The sequence below is a fragment of the Trichoplusia ni genome, chromosome 22 (assembly GCF_003590095.1).
Source record: "Trichoplusia ni isolate ovarian cell line Hi5 chromosome 22, tn1, whole genome shotgun sequence".
Classification (NCBI taxonomy): Eukaryota; Metazoa; Arthropoda; class Insecta; order Lepidoptera; family Noctuidae; genus Trichoplusia; species Trichoplusia ni.
This window is the reverse complement of record NC_039499.1, coordinates 4,524,204-4,541,724: the sequence shown is the minus strand read 5'-3', so window position 1 is coordinate 4,541,724 and position 17,521 is coordinate 4,524,204. Positions and strand designations below refer to the sequence as shown.

At 35.9% G+C, this 17,521-nt stretch overlaps 2 protein-coding genes across 2 annotated transcripts; both read right to left on the bottom strand.

The window, feature by feature from the left end:
* Positions 1–811: 811 nt before the first annotated feature.
* Positions 812–5,668, bottom strand: LOC113504599 (sodium-independent sulfate anion transporter-like). The gene has a single exon (XM_026886985.1). It carries the CDS (start codon positions 2,945–2,947, stop codon positions 1,091–1,093), a length of 1,857 nt encoding a protein of 618 aa, XP_026742786.1. The 5' UTR covers positions 2,948–5,668; the 3' UTR covers positions 812–1,090.
* Positions 5,669–8,356: 2,688 nt separating this feature from the next.
* On the bottom strand, positions 8,357–10,111 carry LOC113504670 (sodium-independent sulfate anion transporter-like). Its single transcript, XM_026887088.1, has one exon. The coding sequence runs from the start codon at positions 10,109–10,111 to the stop codon at positions 8,357–8,359; it is 1,755 nt and encodes a 584-aa protein (XP_026742889.1).
* Between the last annotated feature and the right edge of the window lie 7,410 nt (positions 10,112–17,521).

The following is a 17,521-nucleotide window of genomic DNA, read 5'->3' as shown; positions in this document are numbered from 1 at the left end:
TATTGAGGCAGGTTACCAAAAAGTTTAGACCAGATCAATTAATGGCCAGAAGAATGACTGCTTCACAAAGATAGTTTTTTTTATATTCAATGTGATAGCGGCATCAGAAAATCAACTGCTGTTTCTCATAAGGTACAACCTTGTGACAAATGTCCGAATAGACAGCGGTGCTTAGTAATATGAATCCGATTTATCAACTCATGACATATGAGTTGCACATTCCAAACTTGGCATTCTTATCAATCCTATCACATATTACAACCACTTAAGATGATATCAAATTGCCAAATAGCCATCAGGGTCGTATTACGGAGAGTAATCTTATCACCAGTCTGTTCACTGCCAGCTAACTATGACAGCTTTATCTAAAACTAAGAGTTTATCCTTGCCCGGGGTAACTGTCAGAGACATAAATTAGAACTGGTCAAGTGCGAGTCGGAATGAGGATTCTGAAGGTCCCGTACAAAAAAATAAAAAAACGAATTGGCCGCCGTTCCAACCTCAATTTTGAAATATTTGTGAAAATTAAAAATGTTTTGCTATCACGTTTCATGAAATTCACCCGATGATAGGCAACGAATTCTTAATAAAAATGGTAAAGTGGAAGTGGTTAGTCACGTGTATATATTTCAAGCGCGTTCCCATAAACTGTTTTTACCAAAGGCTAAATAGAGATTGGAAGATGAAACCCATTTCGTAAACCATGAATGAAATATTTTTAGGTCTAGGTACTCATAAGACATCACTGACCCAACACACAAATGACTAAAGTTGAAAAGATATCATTAAAAAACATGTTAATAGTGTTGCTACCCCATTGCACTAAGCATACGAAATTCATACAAAAAAGTATGTCTATTTTAAGAAACAATTTCGATATCTCGAACACGATAGTGATAACTATTGTATTGAGACTAAGAAAGTACTTCAGATTATCCTTATCTGAATTGTGACATGTTTATCCATCATGAGAATTATTATTTAATACTCTAGTAACCTCTGCAGTCCCTCGATAAGAAAGTCAGACATTAACATCTTTCAAATCAGTTTCATTTGCTAGTCGTATCGTAACTTCTTTAAAACTAATTTCTTACACGTCTTTTGGAAAAACATCAGTTATTTCGTTATAATTAGCGGCATACACAAACTTGCTTGCATATCGAGAATCAATGTCTAAACACAGTTTTTTAAAGTCAACTCTAAAATTTAATAGCACGATTTGGTGAGTTGTCTCCAAATCTTTTACAATAGACATCAAGTTATATGCTGCTGTAAAATCTAGCTTCTTTAAATTTCCGCCATCGAGTATTACTGGGGCTGGACTAGATGAAGCTTTTATAACACGTTGTCGCACATGTTCCACGGCACAATACGACACATTCTCACCTAAAGGAACAACACTCACATCACCTTGGTCGCACTTGATCTTATTAATTTCTATTTTTGGTCTCGCTACGTTATATAACAACAACAAAGCTTCTATCAGTATTCCTATTATAATTCCATACTCCAGACCCAGAAATAAGCAGCCAATCAAGGTAGCCATTAATATACAAAACTCTATAAGACTATTTTTCCACAGTTTAGAAAATATTCCATAGTCAATCATACTAAACATTGCAGTTATTATGAGGCCGGCTAACGAGGCTTTAGGAATGTAATAGAATGTTGAAGTTAAGTAGGTCAGAGAAACTACTAGCAGTAATACCTTGGTCACTCCACCTGCTGGAGTTTTAACGCCAGAAACATGGTTCAACGCTGTTCTCGTAAAGGATCCAGTAATAGGCATACTTTGTCCGAACGATCCAATTATGTTACAAAGGCCAACTGCGATCAATTCTTGTGTAGCGTCAATTCTTCCACCAACAGCAAAGGCTTTCGCAATGGCGACAGTTTCTAAAATTGCTACGAATGGCACCATAACGGACTGGATTCCCAATATCGACATCATGTCCCTGAAACTGTATACTTCGTCGCCGACTAAAGTGCTGAATGGTGGCCAGCTGAACTTCGGCAACCCGCTACCGATGTCACCGATTATTGCCAAGGGTTCAGAACCAGTTGTAACTTTAAGTATATAAGCAATAATCATACCAATGACTACGACGACAGCATTTCTTGACAAAGATATAAACCACCTCGTTTGTTTAACAAATCCATCAGTTCGTTTGCAACCTTGCCCCAATTTTTGTAGCAACATCAGCATGATTATGGTTCCGGAGCTAAGCACCGTTTCCCAAATTTGTACTGTAGTTATGTTCGCAAAGAAATTTTGTACTGACTCAGAAAAAAAGTTTCCTGAGGATCCTTTCAATCCGAAGAATGATTTTAATTGAGCCGCTGCAATTTGAAGAGCCGCTGCAGTTGTAAAACCGCTTATTACCGGCATGGATATGAATTCAACCAGAAATCCCAGGTTGAAGATACCCATGAGGAACATGAATACTCCTGATAGGAAAGCGGTGAGGATAGCGAAGTCAGCAGAGTAGGTGGACACGTATTTTGCCACCATAGCCGCTAGAATGGCCGTCGGTCCAACAGTCACATTGTAGCAGCTTCCAAAGATCACATAAATGACTCCTGACGTAAGCGATGCGTACAGCCCATATTCAGGAGTTAAACCAGCGATGACGGCGTAGGCGATGCCTTGTGGTATGGCGGTCAGCCCCACAGTGATGCCAGCTATGATATCTTGAATGAAGTACTCAGACTTATACTTCGGCAGCCAACTTATGATGGGTAATCTTCTCCTCACTAAATTCATGCTGAACGTGTTTTTGACGTACTTTTTAGTTTTACGTCGAAAAGCTTTACTTTTTGATTCACTTTGAATTTCTACAGTCATTTTTGCGGACGTTCTGCTGTCACCACTCACTTTAGTATACTGGAAGTAGTTTAAGCCATATCTCTTATCGCAAGTGCTCTTATCGGTCAGATTGACTATCATTTCAGAATATAGATCAACCAAAGGTCCTTATTTTCTTGTGCATCTTTAATGATGTTACTAGCAGTGCCTGGTAGCAAAGACGTTTTATTACGCAAGTTTTTAAAACATCAAGATTTGTTTCCAAAAGATACGGATATATCGGTCAGACTGAGGTGTGTTAGGCTTATTGATATGACATGCCTCGTTATGATGCAATTTGGTAGTGCACTCTTAAGTGGGGCTCTCATATTTTTCCTTAAAGGCCAACATGATAATAGTAATCAACTGTCAGACCTCATTGCTACGATTGAAACGGAACTGGCAAGCAACGGAAATATTGTCGGAATAACAACCCGTAAACATTCGTTAGCACGCTCATCTGTCAGAAATAACGTGATAACTTGTTCGAGGTCAAATAACTCTAGTAGCAAGTTTAAGTTTAAAATTCATATCGGATTCTGCAGAAGATATGAGTTTTTAAGGGTGAAATTCCAAGATTAGATTTAGTAAACTTGAGCTAGATAAAATTACTTATTCAGGACTTTAATGGAATTAATTCTATGATTTGAATGTACTCCGAAATTTTTCGAGATTGCGTGAGAGAATGGTGATAAGATTTGGGGAGTGCCTTTGCCAAGCGATGGGTCACTAAGGGCTGTAAGAAAATAACCGCTACCGTTTCACATAATCCTTTTAATTTAAAAATCTATTGTGATTATTATGAAATGACTTAAACCAGTTCAGGGATAAGGAGACGCGAGAAAATTTTACAAAGGCTACCTATAAAGGTTTTACAAAAATTGGTAATAATTATTTTTAAGTGAAACGCTGCCTTCCTTAGCAAGTTTCACAAAAACATAAGTAAACTAGGGCTATCCTATAATAATTCTAATAATGCGTCATACATCTTTTGGAAAAACATCAGTTACTTCGTTATAGTTAGCGGCGCACACAAACTTGTTTACGAATCTTGAATCAATATCTAAACAAAGGTTTTTAAAGTCATCTCTAAAATTTAAAAGCACGATTTGATGAGTTGTTTCCAAATCTTTTACAATCGACACCAAGTTACACGCTGCTGTAAAGTCAAGCTTTTTTAAACTACTGCCATCTATTACTACTGATACTTCATTGGATGAAGCCATAATAACTTTTTGACGAACGTGTTCAACTGTACAATACGACACATTCTCACATAAAAATACAACAGTCAGACTACCTTTGTCACATTTGATCTTCTTAATTTCTATGTTCGGTCTCGCTACACTATATAATAAGAAAAATGTTTCTTTAAGTATGCCTATTATAATCCCATACTCCAAACCTAGAATTAAACAACCAATCATCGTTGACATTAGTATATAAAACTCCCTAAGACTATTCCTCCACAATTTAGCATATAATCCATAGTCAATCATGCTAAACATTGCAGTTATTATGAGGCCGGCTAACGATGCTTTTGGAATGTAATAGAATGTTGAAGTTAAGTAGGTCAGAGAAAATATTAACAGCAATACCTTGGTCACTCCACCAGCTGGAGTTTTAACACCAGAAACATGGTTAATTGCCGTTCTCATAAAAGAACCAGTGATGGGCATACTTTGTCCGAACGATCCAATTATGTTACAGAGACCGACAGCAATCAACTCTTGTGTAGCGTCAATTCTTCCACCAACAGCAAAAGCCTTTGCAATGGCCATAGTTTCCAAAATGGCTACAAATGGTACCATAACGGACTGTATTCCCAATATCGACAACATTTCACTAAAACTGTATACTTTATCACCTACTAAAGTGCTAAATGGTGGCCAGCTGAATTTCGGTAATCCGCCACCAATGTCACCAATTATTGCCAAGGGTTCAGAACTAGTTGTAATTTTAAGAATGTAAGCAATAATCATACCGATGACTACGACGACAGCATTTCTTGACAATGATATAAACCACCTCGTTTGTTTAACAAATCCGTCTGTTCGTTTGCAACCTTGTCCCAATTTTTGTAGCAACAACAGCATTATTATGGTTGCAAAGCTGAGTACTGTTTCCCATAGTTGCATTGTACTTATGTTTACAAAGAAATTTTGTATCGATTCAACGAAACTGTCACCGTATGAACTTTTAATTCCAAAGAATGATTTTAATTGAGCTGCCGCAATTTGAAGAGCCGCAGCTGTTGTAAAACCACTTATTACCGGCATGGATATAAATTCCACTAGAAATCCTAGATTAAAGATACCCAAGATGAACATGAATACTCCTGATAGGAAAGCGGTGAGGATAGCGAAGTCAGCAGAGTAGGTGGACACGTATTTTGCCACCATTGCCGCTAGAATGGCCGTCGGTCCAACTGTCACATTGTAGCAGCTTCCAAAGATCACATAAACGACTCCTGACGTAAGCGATGCGTACAGCCCATATTCCGGAGTTAAACCAGCGATGATGGCGTAGGCGATGCCTTGTGGTATGGCGGTCAGCCCCACAGTGATTCCAGCTATGATATCTTGAATGATGTATTCGGATTTATATTTTGGCAGCCAATTTATTATTGGCAATTTCCTCTTCACTAAATTCATGCTGAACATGGTTTTGACGTACTTTTTAGTTTTACGCCGAAAAGCTTTGCTTTTTGATTCACTGCCAGTTTCTGTAGACATTTTTGCGAACGTTCTACTGTCACTGCTCACTTTAATGGACTGGATGTGGAAGCATCCATATCTCTTATCACAAAAAGTCTTATCGGCCAGAATGACAATCATTTATTATAAGATTTTAGAACTAAAATCAAATATTTATTTACATCTCTATCATTTAAGATGTCACTAGCAGTGCCTGGTAGTTATTGACGTTGTAGTATACGTAAAACTTTATCAGTGGATTATAATTGTAAACATTTTGTACAATTTCTTTTGGGATGAGGCCTGCCATACTGACGTATAATGATAGTCTTGTAATATAATAATTGAGTGGTCACTTGGTGGTCGTTAGTTTGATTCCCACTCAAGACAAGTGTTTGCGTGATGAGCATGGTTATATATTCTGTGCCTTCGATATAAGATATAAGAAAAACACAACATATGTTATACAATACCTTTATTTAAGTGTTTTAAAATAAATTACCTATCTATACAATATAAAAATACAGCTAGAATATTTACAAAGTTATTAAATTATACATACATTTAAAATAAGGTACTTCATAATAGTAAACAATTCCCAATTAATGTTACAATACCTGCGACAATATACTTAAGAAAAAAGTAAAATAACTAATTGACGTAATCGTCACGTCAAATGCGTCACATTCAGGTATCGATGACAGGAGAGAGCAGGAACAGAGGAGGTTAAAACCAACAATTGGTGATCGCATGGTTTGGCTTGCAGCTTTGGCACGAAAAGAATAAATAAACAACACCAGCCACGCTACTAAGTCTGAGCAATCACCTACTCCTCTTAAAGCACTAAGGTAAAAGCACCTATTACGGAGGTATTTCGCAACATTTGAAAGTAAGAAACAAAAATAAGCATTTGTAGGTATTTCTAAAGGTGGAAAAAAATTATATCGTTAAAAGTGGAATTTATATTTTGTATTGCGGTTGAGACTATGATTCTGTTGACGATATTTCTTATTTTAAAAAAATATTTAAATAGTCTGGTCCATTTTCCCTAATACGGAGGTAAAATTTTGCTCTGATCCTATTACTGCGGTAGACGGCTCCTAATACGGAGGGTCAGAACTTATATTCATTAAAGTTCCGTACAAATAATATTTATTTAATAATATTAACGTGTGAGTAAAAGTTTTTCCTTTATTGAAAATTGATTTTATTAAATTGCGTAATCAAATTAATGGTGAATGTTTTTTTTTCATTTTGAGTAACTCTGACAATGACATCTAATATGTATGGGACCCAAATACGGTTAGGCCTAACGGCTTATTGTCATGGCGTAACATAAAGCTACAGGAAACTGTATTCCCTTAAATTCAAATGGAAAATTGTTGAGAATCAATAGTATTCGAGGGATTAAATCACTTTCCCCGGCACCCGCAGTTCTACAGAACAACGTCTATGGATAAAACTGAAAAATAAGGTATTATACCAAGGTTCATCGAAATCGAACAGTTATTTTTCTCGTGATGCCTGAACATACAGACAGACAAAATAAATTTTAATCACATATTTGGGTTTGGTCACTCGCTACTGTTTATTTTTTCAATATTTTCAGTGTACTGAATTGACCTTTAAAATGAATGATAAATGAATAGAACCGTAATAGGAGATCTTAGAACCCTACACGGAGTTACCTGGAAATAATTACCGCCGTAATAGGAAAACTACTCATGTTTTCGATAATCCTAATTCTGACCCATAAATATTTCGATAAACAAAAGAGTAAAAATGCCTAATCAAACAATAACAGTTTTTTGGCTCAGATTTGTAAAAATCAAGTCAAAATTTATACAAAATAAATGTTTTGTGATAAATCAAAATACACCTTCCCATTTTTGCCTCTTCTAAGAAACTAACATTTTTTGCTCGACAGTTTTCATATTTAACTAGATTTCCAATTAAGAACACATACCACAGAATATGGTTTCTAAGTTATGTGATTAATAATTATTTCAACTAAACTTGAAACTAATTGAATAAGCTAATCAATTGAAAGTTATAAACAATTAAACATGACCAGTACTTTTCCTATTTCGGAGTCATACCACCGTATTAGGATTAATTTTCAAAATATGTATCGTATTACGGCGGTATTTTATTTTTAAATTTTTTGGTAAAATATGACTTACAAATATAAAATAAGCTATTTAAATAATGAGTGTAATAATAAGAAAATGCTATAAATAACAAAAGAACAAACTCGAACGGCATCTTAATACGAAAAACTTAGTTTCTAAATATTTGTGTACTTACTTTTGTTGTTCCGCGTTTGTATGGAAACACCTCTCACGTCGATTACGTTACAGAGACTGATTGATTTTGTTGTGTTGTCTATGTGCTATAATTGCAAATGTCAGTTAAGTCATAAAGTAAAAGATTTAGAATAAATAGTTCCGGTTTTGGTCTACCTACACTGGATAAAACGGGAATAAAACGCGAAAATAGAAATACCACCGTAATAGGAAGCGATTTTGACTACCGCCGTATTAGGAGCGTTTACCTTAGTAATAAGTAATAATATCATGGATAAAACAAAAGTGCAAGAATTAACAAATAAAACACAGGCTCTTGCCAAAGTTGTTCTTTAGAAAAACACTGTTTCCATAATTTTTTGACGAGTTTCACAATAATCAGCATGTGGTGGGGCTACTCCAAAATCCCAGAATAGTAGACCGCCTAGCAATAGTAACTGTCACGCAACATAAGCTCCTTTTTTTAAGTCTTAATGTAGATTGTTGTTCTATTCACGCTCTGAAATTTCTCAAACGTCTTTTGGTAAAGCATCAATTATTTCGTTATAGCTCTCGGCGGACACAAACTTGTTTGCGTATCGTGACTCAATATCTAAACATATTTTTTTTAATTCATCGGTGAAATTGAATAGCACGATTTGGTGAGTTGTATCCAAGTCTCTTACAATAGCCATCAAGTTAAACGCTGCTGTAAAATCGAACTTAGTTATATTGCTACCATCGACTACTACAGGAATTTCATTGGATGAAGCTGTTATAACTTTTTGTCGAACATGTTCAACAGCGCAGTACAATAATTTGTCACTCAAGGAGACCACAGTCACGTCACCTTTATCGCACTCGATTTTATTTACTTCTATTTTGGGTCTCGCGGCATACACTAATATCAGCAAAGCTTCTTGGACCATGCCCATTAAAAGTCCGTACTGCAAACCGGTGGTCAAACAACCCACCACAGTGCCTACTAATATAAAGAACTCCCTTCGACTATTTCTCCACAGTTTAGCAAATAATCCATAGTCAATCATGATAAACATTTCAGTAATAATTACACCGGCTAATGAAGCTTTTGGAATATAATATAATGACGAAGTTAAGCAAGTCAGAGAAACAGCTATTAATAATACCTTGGTTGCTCCACCGATCGGACTTTTAACACCAGAAGCATCGTTCAACGCGGTACCCGTAAATGAGCTAGTGATGGGCATACTTTGTCCAAATGATCCAATTACGTTGCAAATGCTGACAGCAATCAACTCTTGTGTGGTGTCAATCTTCACATTAGCAGTAAAGGCTTTCGCAACAGCAACAGTTTCGAAAATAGTCATGAATAGTAATACAATAGACTGCATTCCTATTATCGAAAACATATCTCTAAAACCATATACTTCATCGCCGACTAAAGTGCTGAATGGTGGCCAGCTGAATTTCGGCAAGCCGCTACCTATGTCACCGATAACTGCCAAGTGTTCAGAGTCCGTTGAGACTTTGACAATGTAAGCAATAACCATGCCAATGGCTACGACAGCAGCATTGCTTAACGTGAATATAAACCACCTCTTTTGTTTAACAAATCCATCGTTTCTTGTGCAACATTGTCCTATTTTTTGCAGCAAAATCAGCATAAGTATGGTTCCGGAGCTGAGTACTGTTTCCCAAAGTTGCACTGTAGTTATGTTTGTATATAAATTTTGTATTGATTGGACTAAAGAGTCTCCTGATGAACCTTCTAATCCAAAGAAATATTTTAACTGACCCGCTGCAATCTGGAGAGCGGCTGCCATTTTGAAGCCATTTATTACTGGCATGGATATGAAATCGACTTGGAAATTTAGCCTAAAAAGTGCCATGATGAATACGCATATTCCTGATAGGAAAGCGATGAGGATGGCGAAATCAGCAGAGTAGTTGGTAACTTGTCTTGCCACCATAACCGCTAGGATCGCCGTCGGTCCGACTGTAACATTGTAGCAGGTTCCAAACACCATATAAATGACTCCTGATGTTAGCGACGCGTATAATCCATATTCAGCAGGTAAACCAGCGATGACGGCGTAGGCAATTCCTTGAGGTATGGCCGCCAGCCCCACAGTAATGCCGGCGAAGATATCATGCAGGAAGTACTCTGGTTTATACTTCGGCAGCCAACTTATTATTGGTAATATTCTCCTTACAAAATCCATGCTGAATGTGTTTGCAATGCACTCCTTTGTTTTCCGCCGAAAAGCTCTGCTTTTAGGTTCACTTTGACTTTCTACAGACATTTTTGTCCACTAAAATGATGAACGGTTTATTTATGCGTTTTTATCGGGATCGCCCGACTGTTCTTTTAATTTCAAAATTATTTTCACGTTCGCCTCTCAAACACTACTGGCCTTAATAGTCTGGATGTGGGAGGTTATATCTGTTATCACAGATGCTGTTATCGGCTCTAATCACAGTCGTTTGAGAAAATATCAGTCATATAGCATTTATACGTGGGATCATACATCTCGTAAGGCTACAATCTGATGACTCAAGCCGCTTAGTCACATCACTGTGAATGTTATCTAACAAAATGTCATCTCTGTTGCTTCTGGGGTTTTGAGGAAAACTTTTATTTATATGACTCATTGTGATGTTTCTCAAATACACTTTTATTAGGTAATTAGAATTTACTTAATTTAATTTGCTTAGAATTTACTGCAAATCACGAAAACAACATTATGGTGTTTGAATAGAGGCTTTGCGATGTTAAACAATTATCAAAGATGTGCTGTCATGTATTATGTCGGATTAAAATCTTACAAAATGTTTACCAAGATGGAAACATTTGCGTTATACGTTATCATTCTGCCTTTTGATCGTCCACCGCAGATAAAATGATTACTTGGTCAGTAGTAGAGTTCATCTGAGTCATTCAGATCTGCTACTAATATTTTGAGTTCACCATTGTTAAGGACGGACCTAAGTCTTAAGGTATTTGAGGGTGTCGGCTTTTCTTGTAAACAAATAATTTGATGTCTTTATATATTGTGTCTTTCTTCATATGTTGCCTAATTAATTAAGTATAGTTTTGATTAACTATTGCTAAACACCATTTCGATAAGGATTTCATTTAAAAACTCATTATTTCGAGACGAACAAAAAACGAGTCAATTAATCCTCGGGGAAGAAGCCAACACTCCTCGTTCACTCTTATTTAAAAGTTATTATCAACGCCAATACATACGCGGATTCAGCTAAGTATTCCATAGCGGTTTTACAAATTAAAATATGAGCAAGATCCTAGTGGTGCCTATTAGAACGTCATCACTGGCACTAGTATCTTCAATCAGTTATTCCATGATTACCCGAAAAGTAATGTTTTCATGGGTACTGGAATTTTCAGTTTCATTGAATGTGCCATGTACCACGCTTTGCAATAATCGAACTGAATGGTGCACTTGTTTCGGAGGCCGTGAGCACATCCAAAATTTCTTTTATGGCACGATCTGATTCAATTTAACGTCACCAAAATCCTTTAAATACAGATTTCCAGATTACCAGAGCGTGCGTCTAGAGAATCAAAACTATTTGTTTTTGCAAACTTGCAGTTAATTGTGTGCGCGAGGTTTTCACGTGCATTCAGATCACATGCACAAGACTCCCAAAGTCAGAAAAAATATGTGTGGATAGAGTGAGTTGGTTTGGAGATGCGTAGATTTGATTTAAATAGATGCGTATAGACTATAGCTTAGTTATAGAAAATATGCACTGAAGCAATACCTTGGCCGCTCCACCTGCCAGAGTTTTTACACCAGAAACATGGTTAATCGTTGTTCCCGTAAAGGAGCCAGTAATAGGCATACTTTGTCCAAACGATCCAATTATGTTACAGAGGCCGACAGCAATCAGCTCTTATGTAGCGTCAATTCTTCCACCGACAGCGAAAGCCTTAGCAATAGCAACAGTTTCGAAAATTGCCACAAATGGTACTATTATCGACTGCATTCCCAATATTGAAATCATTTCACTGAAACTGTATAGAGTATATCGGCGACTGAAGTGCTGAATCGTGGCCATCTGAATTTCAGCAAGCCGCTAGCGATGTCACCTATTACTACCAGTGGTTCAGTGTCCGTTGCAATTCTGAGACTGTAAGCAATTATCCATCGGTTCGTTTGCAACCCTGCCCTGATTTTTGTAGTAACATCAGCATTATAATGGTTCCGGAGCTGAGTACTGATTCTCATAGTTGAACTGTGGTTATGTTTGCTTATAAATTTTGTAGTGATTCGACGAAGTTGTTTCCTGCTAAACCTTTTAATTCGAAAAAGTACTTTAGCTGAGCCGCTGCAATCTGGAGAGCGGCTGCCGTTTTGAAACCATTTATTACTGGCATAGATATGAAGTCTAATTGAAAGCCTAGCTTGAAAGTCCCCATGAGAAATATAAATATTCCGGATAGGAAAGCGATAAGGATAGCAAAGTCAGCAGAGTAGTTTGACACGTATTTTGCCATCATAGCAGCAGCACATTGTAGCGGCTTCCAAAGATCACATAAACGACTCCTGATGTGAGCGACGCGTAGAGCCCATATTAAGGCGGTAAACCAGCGATGACGGCGTAGGCGATGCCTTGTGGTATGGCTGCCAGTCCCACAGTGATGCCGGCTAAGACATCTTGAATGAAGTACTCAGATTTATACTTCGGCAGCCAACGCTATGATGGGCAATCTTCTCCTCACAAAATCCATGCTAAACGTGTTTGACATGCACTTTTTAATTTTGGATTTCTGTACACTTTAACTATCTACGGACATTTTTGCGAATTTAAGTTTTAACGATCGTGTGATTATCGGGATAAGCTTAGGTTTGTATCATTTATATGCGAATCTTCCTCACGAAAGTTTCTTTTAAGTTCGTCGAACGTTTCTTAAAGATTACTGGCTTGAGTACATTGGGTATGGGTGTGTTATATACCATATTATTATCCAGAGTATTACTCAACCGTATCTCTTATCACAATAGTGTTATCGATTGTAATCATAGCTACTAAAGAAAATAGCTCAGTCATATGGTATTTATTCATGGGATTTCACATCTCGTAATTCTGATAAGTAACGTCTGTATACATTATGTTATCATATAAAACGTAATTTTGGTTGCTTCTGGGTTTTTAAGAAAACTTTCATTTCGATGACTAATATCTTTTCTTATTTCATAAAGCAATAAGGATTAACAACAAATTACGAAAATCAACATTGCGGGTCATCAACATCATTTAGATCATCTACCAATACTTTGTTTACGCCATTGTTATGATCATACTTAAATTCAGAAGTATTTGCTATTTTTAAGTTCATTTAAAGTAAGTTTTTTAATTACGCGATTCGTTGATATTGATGCTTGTGCTATATTTTGACACAGAACAAATGTAAAATAGACTATAATGCCACTCACGAGCTGACCGATGGTATGCAATTTATAAATTTGTATGAAATTATGCTTAAATATTGAAAAAGTCCTTCGTAAGCCATGTTTGGTATAGAAAGGTGTTAAAAAAGACAGCTAAATTACTCGTCTTCACCCATCCAGGATACGAGGGGTGCACCGATGTAATACAGCATTAGAATATCTGCTTTGTATTTTTCTTTCTCTCATTGAATGATTTCAGTGCACCACTCGTCTCTTAGATAGGTGATGTCGAATATCTTATAGTTCTCCTTTCAAACACGTTGGTAAACGAAAACATGGAGTGCGTAGGGCTTTTTTTAATATATAAGCGTCTCCTCATACAACAAAGTTTATAAACTGCAGCGGATCGGTAAGATCGTGAGCGGCATAATAGTCTATTTTACATCATGGTGTTGGAGGAGGAGCCAGAATGAACGAATGTTAGAGGATTTTGATTTTGTTGGGATAGGATTAAGATCTTTGGATGTTAAGGGTAATGGGAGCGGTTCAGCTACGTATGTTTATTTTTTTAGTAAGCTTCTTTAGACGTGTAAAGAGACGACAGAACTTGAAATGTTTCACGAAGAACAGAACGTCACAATGCAACCCTGAGGACTAGTAGTCGACGACTACATTCCTTGGTGTGTTCCACCACATTGAAAGCTAACTCTTAAACATTAACAGCTCCTTTGATCCAAAGACGTAATGTTGATTTTCATAATTCATTGTATCGTCTGAAGCCAGCAACATGAGGTAAGATTCTAACAATTTAACGAGAAGTATTACTGTAAACATAAAACGTATGTATTCATCTAATTCTCAAGTCTATTATTTCTTAACAAAAGTGATATTGGGATCAGAAAACGTATGATCTGCGTTTGTATCACAGTTTTCTAGTGGTTTATAGATTTGGTCTTAAAACATTTGTGAAAGACCTTTTAATTTATGCTTAACTTGAGGAACATCTGATTTCAACTTTTTGGGTGTGAAAAACTTTGTTCGTATCGGAAAATACAGCTTCATATTGAAATTGACCGAACGCATCTTGCGAAGATGCTATTGTGTATGGCTGGGGCTCAAAAATATACTATAGACTGATAAAGATTAAAAGTTCATCCATTTTTTTTATGATTCTATGGTAATGGAGAATATATATTTATTTATAATAATTAATTAAACTCTTGATTGAAATTTCATATGTCAAAATTATGAATATGAAATGAATGTTGAAATGAAATGAAGTTATAAGTAAAATATAATCATCACTTTCTCATGTCTAGTTTTGAGAACGCTGGAATCGAAATGGATTTAACACAGAGAGGCAAGTTTTCACCCGTTAGGAACTTAGGTCTGTTGAAGTTTGTTATGAATCGTTACGTTTGTAAACATGTGTCATGTGTTTGGTACTCAGACTTATCATCTATGTAGTATTGATTAGTCATTGACTTTGAGAAACATCGAACGTCAGTTTTAAAGACAAGCTGTGGGTTATTCCTGAATACAAACATTTTTTGAGGTTTGATAACGTCAGCAAAGGTAAATGTACCAGCGAATTGGTCATTCTTGTTATTTGCAATACTTGTTAGTACAAACGTGTCAATATAATTATGAAGTGAATGAAGTGTCTTGGATGTTTGTGAAACCCCCGCGGCACGAGAATAAAATTCCTTAATGCGGGAGTCGTTTTTGAAGGGGAAAATAGTTAGAAGAGTATTTCAGAAAATTTGACCTTTGTCTATTCTGTCTTGATCATATTTTTGACATAAATCATTCTCGCGGATTTTTTATTGCACACCGTTCAATAGTATATTTGCGATCCCCAGCCACAGACGAGAGCACTTGCAAAATGAGTATGCAAGGCCTACCTACATGACTGTAAATTTTGGATAATATGTCTAAGAGAGTCTAGGCAGGGGGACCTAATTTTCGCCAATTTGTGAGATATAAAAAAAAAATATCTCTAATCTGCATTTTTTAGAATACTCAAATTTGGAACAAAAACCTCATATACAATTATATCCATTTCTCTAATGGCATCCCAAAGATAGTCCCAACTCTATTGAATAAACGAAACTTAAACATAGAATTATCTGATATCAGTACAAATATCGATATGAAGACATCATTTTTACATACTTACATGTTATGAGTCAAACTTGAATGATAGGTATTCTCGCTACTATCATACTATCATTGTCGACGTCACCAAGCCTTATGAATTTATTGTACTCATCCACAAGTTATCTTCAAAGCTGGTTCGGAAGAAGCTGATTGTGATGTGTTCAATTTTCATCGAAGTAAATAATCCTCGAACGTTAAAAAGGTAAAATATAATTTTAATATAAGGTAAATCAACAAAAATAGATTGCGTATCAATCAATACATCGTAAACGCTTTGAGTTATATTTGGATACTTGGAAAAAATGAGCAATAAAGTGACGTATATTTAACCGCTTCCTTATCTACATAAAAATAAATACACTTCTGTCTTGGCAAAAGGGTTCTAATACTTAAAAACAATCTCCTATTTGGCAGTCAAGTAAAAACCGTAAAAATGGTTTAGTGACGAAGCAAGAACACAATACGCAGCACTTTTCAGAAGCTTATACATTGTTAAAATGTTTTGGCTAGATTTTGGTAGCTCTTTAATCCACTCACTTAGAAGACCATAAAAAGTGGCTTCTAACCCGTAGATGAAGTATAGACCGGATGTACGATTCAAGTACGGATGGCGACGTGACTGAAACGCCTGATGAACTAAACATAGCAAGCGACGCACTATCAGTTATGGAGTTATCAGAACAAGAAACAATATCTCAAGATTTCAACTTCGTAGGCGTTAACAATGTCCGCGAAATTAAAGTCTCATCTGTTTCGGAATATTGACTTGAACAAATAGATCTGAAGGGAAACAGTAAACTCTTATTACAATAGCATTTTTTGTGCAATATGAAGGATGTTACTATAAAAGCAGATATATAAAGATCGGGATGGAACATCCCATGTTGAATGGAAGCGAGTAAAAAATCCTGCCTCCAACCAAGGTGGGACATAGCCTAGTATTTACAAAAATAATCTTCTAAACACAGACCAAAACATCAAAAAAAGGAAATATAAAAACAATATAACAATTGAAGAAAATGCAATACTTACCAATTAAGTATGGTCAAATAAAAAGAATATTTCTTCTTTTGTGACTGATGACCATTCTGTCATGACTCGATGTTTTATTGCCTTCTCCACCATCGACCCAGCGTTTATATACGGCAAAGTTTCAAAATAAGCGTAACGTATTGTCATAAAATTTAATTTTAATATTTTTCATTATTAGTCTTACTTTTGCCCGTGACTTCTCCTTTGTGTTTTCCACAAAATAGGCTAGCTCGGATTAAGTTCTAAGGAGGAAGGACATTTGAATTCCCAACAATTCACTCTTTGTTTATTTTTGACAGATTTTATGAGATCTGTGGTTTGATCTAATGTCTTGATCGATTTTGATATTTGGCCTATTTAATTGTTAAAGGAGCTTTGTTGGACGTTTTCCCATTTTTAGATATTTTATAAACATTTAATATGTCACTTAAATTTATAAGTTTTTTTTAATTATTAAATTCATAATGCTGGTGTACTGTTAAAAGGCTGTAAGTGCTAGGGAATATAAAAATTTATCTCTTCCCTTCATTGCTTTGCACCAAACAAACTACTGCACTAGGGTTCCTTTGGCGGCAGTATAAAACGCAGCTGTTATACACTGGGCGAGTGTGATTGCTCTGTATAATTGAATTACACACTGAAAGATATACGATTTCATTACGTTAGGTGGCACTTTATAGCTAACTACGGAACCCGTCTCGATTTATTTTGAATATATTGAATTGGAGATTTTTTACTACGTTTTTATGTACAATGGTGTGGGTTCGATTAATGCTGGTATCGTAAAAGTCCTGTTCACTTGTTTCGTATGAATGGACGTCCCTCGAATATACTTATTCTGCCGTGTTCAGTAGGTTTGACAGAATTTGCAAATCAAGGTTTATTTTGCAAACTTTTATCGTATGTCAACTTTAAAAATAGCACTTATGAAACTAAAATTTACATTTAAAAACAATTATAGCTGAACTTACAAATTAATACAAAATTAAATAATATATCGCAGGTCTGCTGGAAGAGATTTCTTAAAGAAATAAGCAGTACCTTTGTACACGTCTTTCTGTATTTGTGCTTCTTTTATTTGTTTGTTTACATAAATGGTAAATA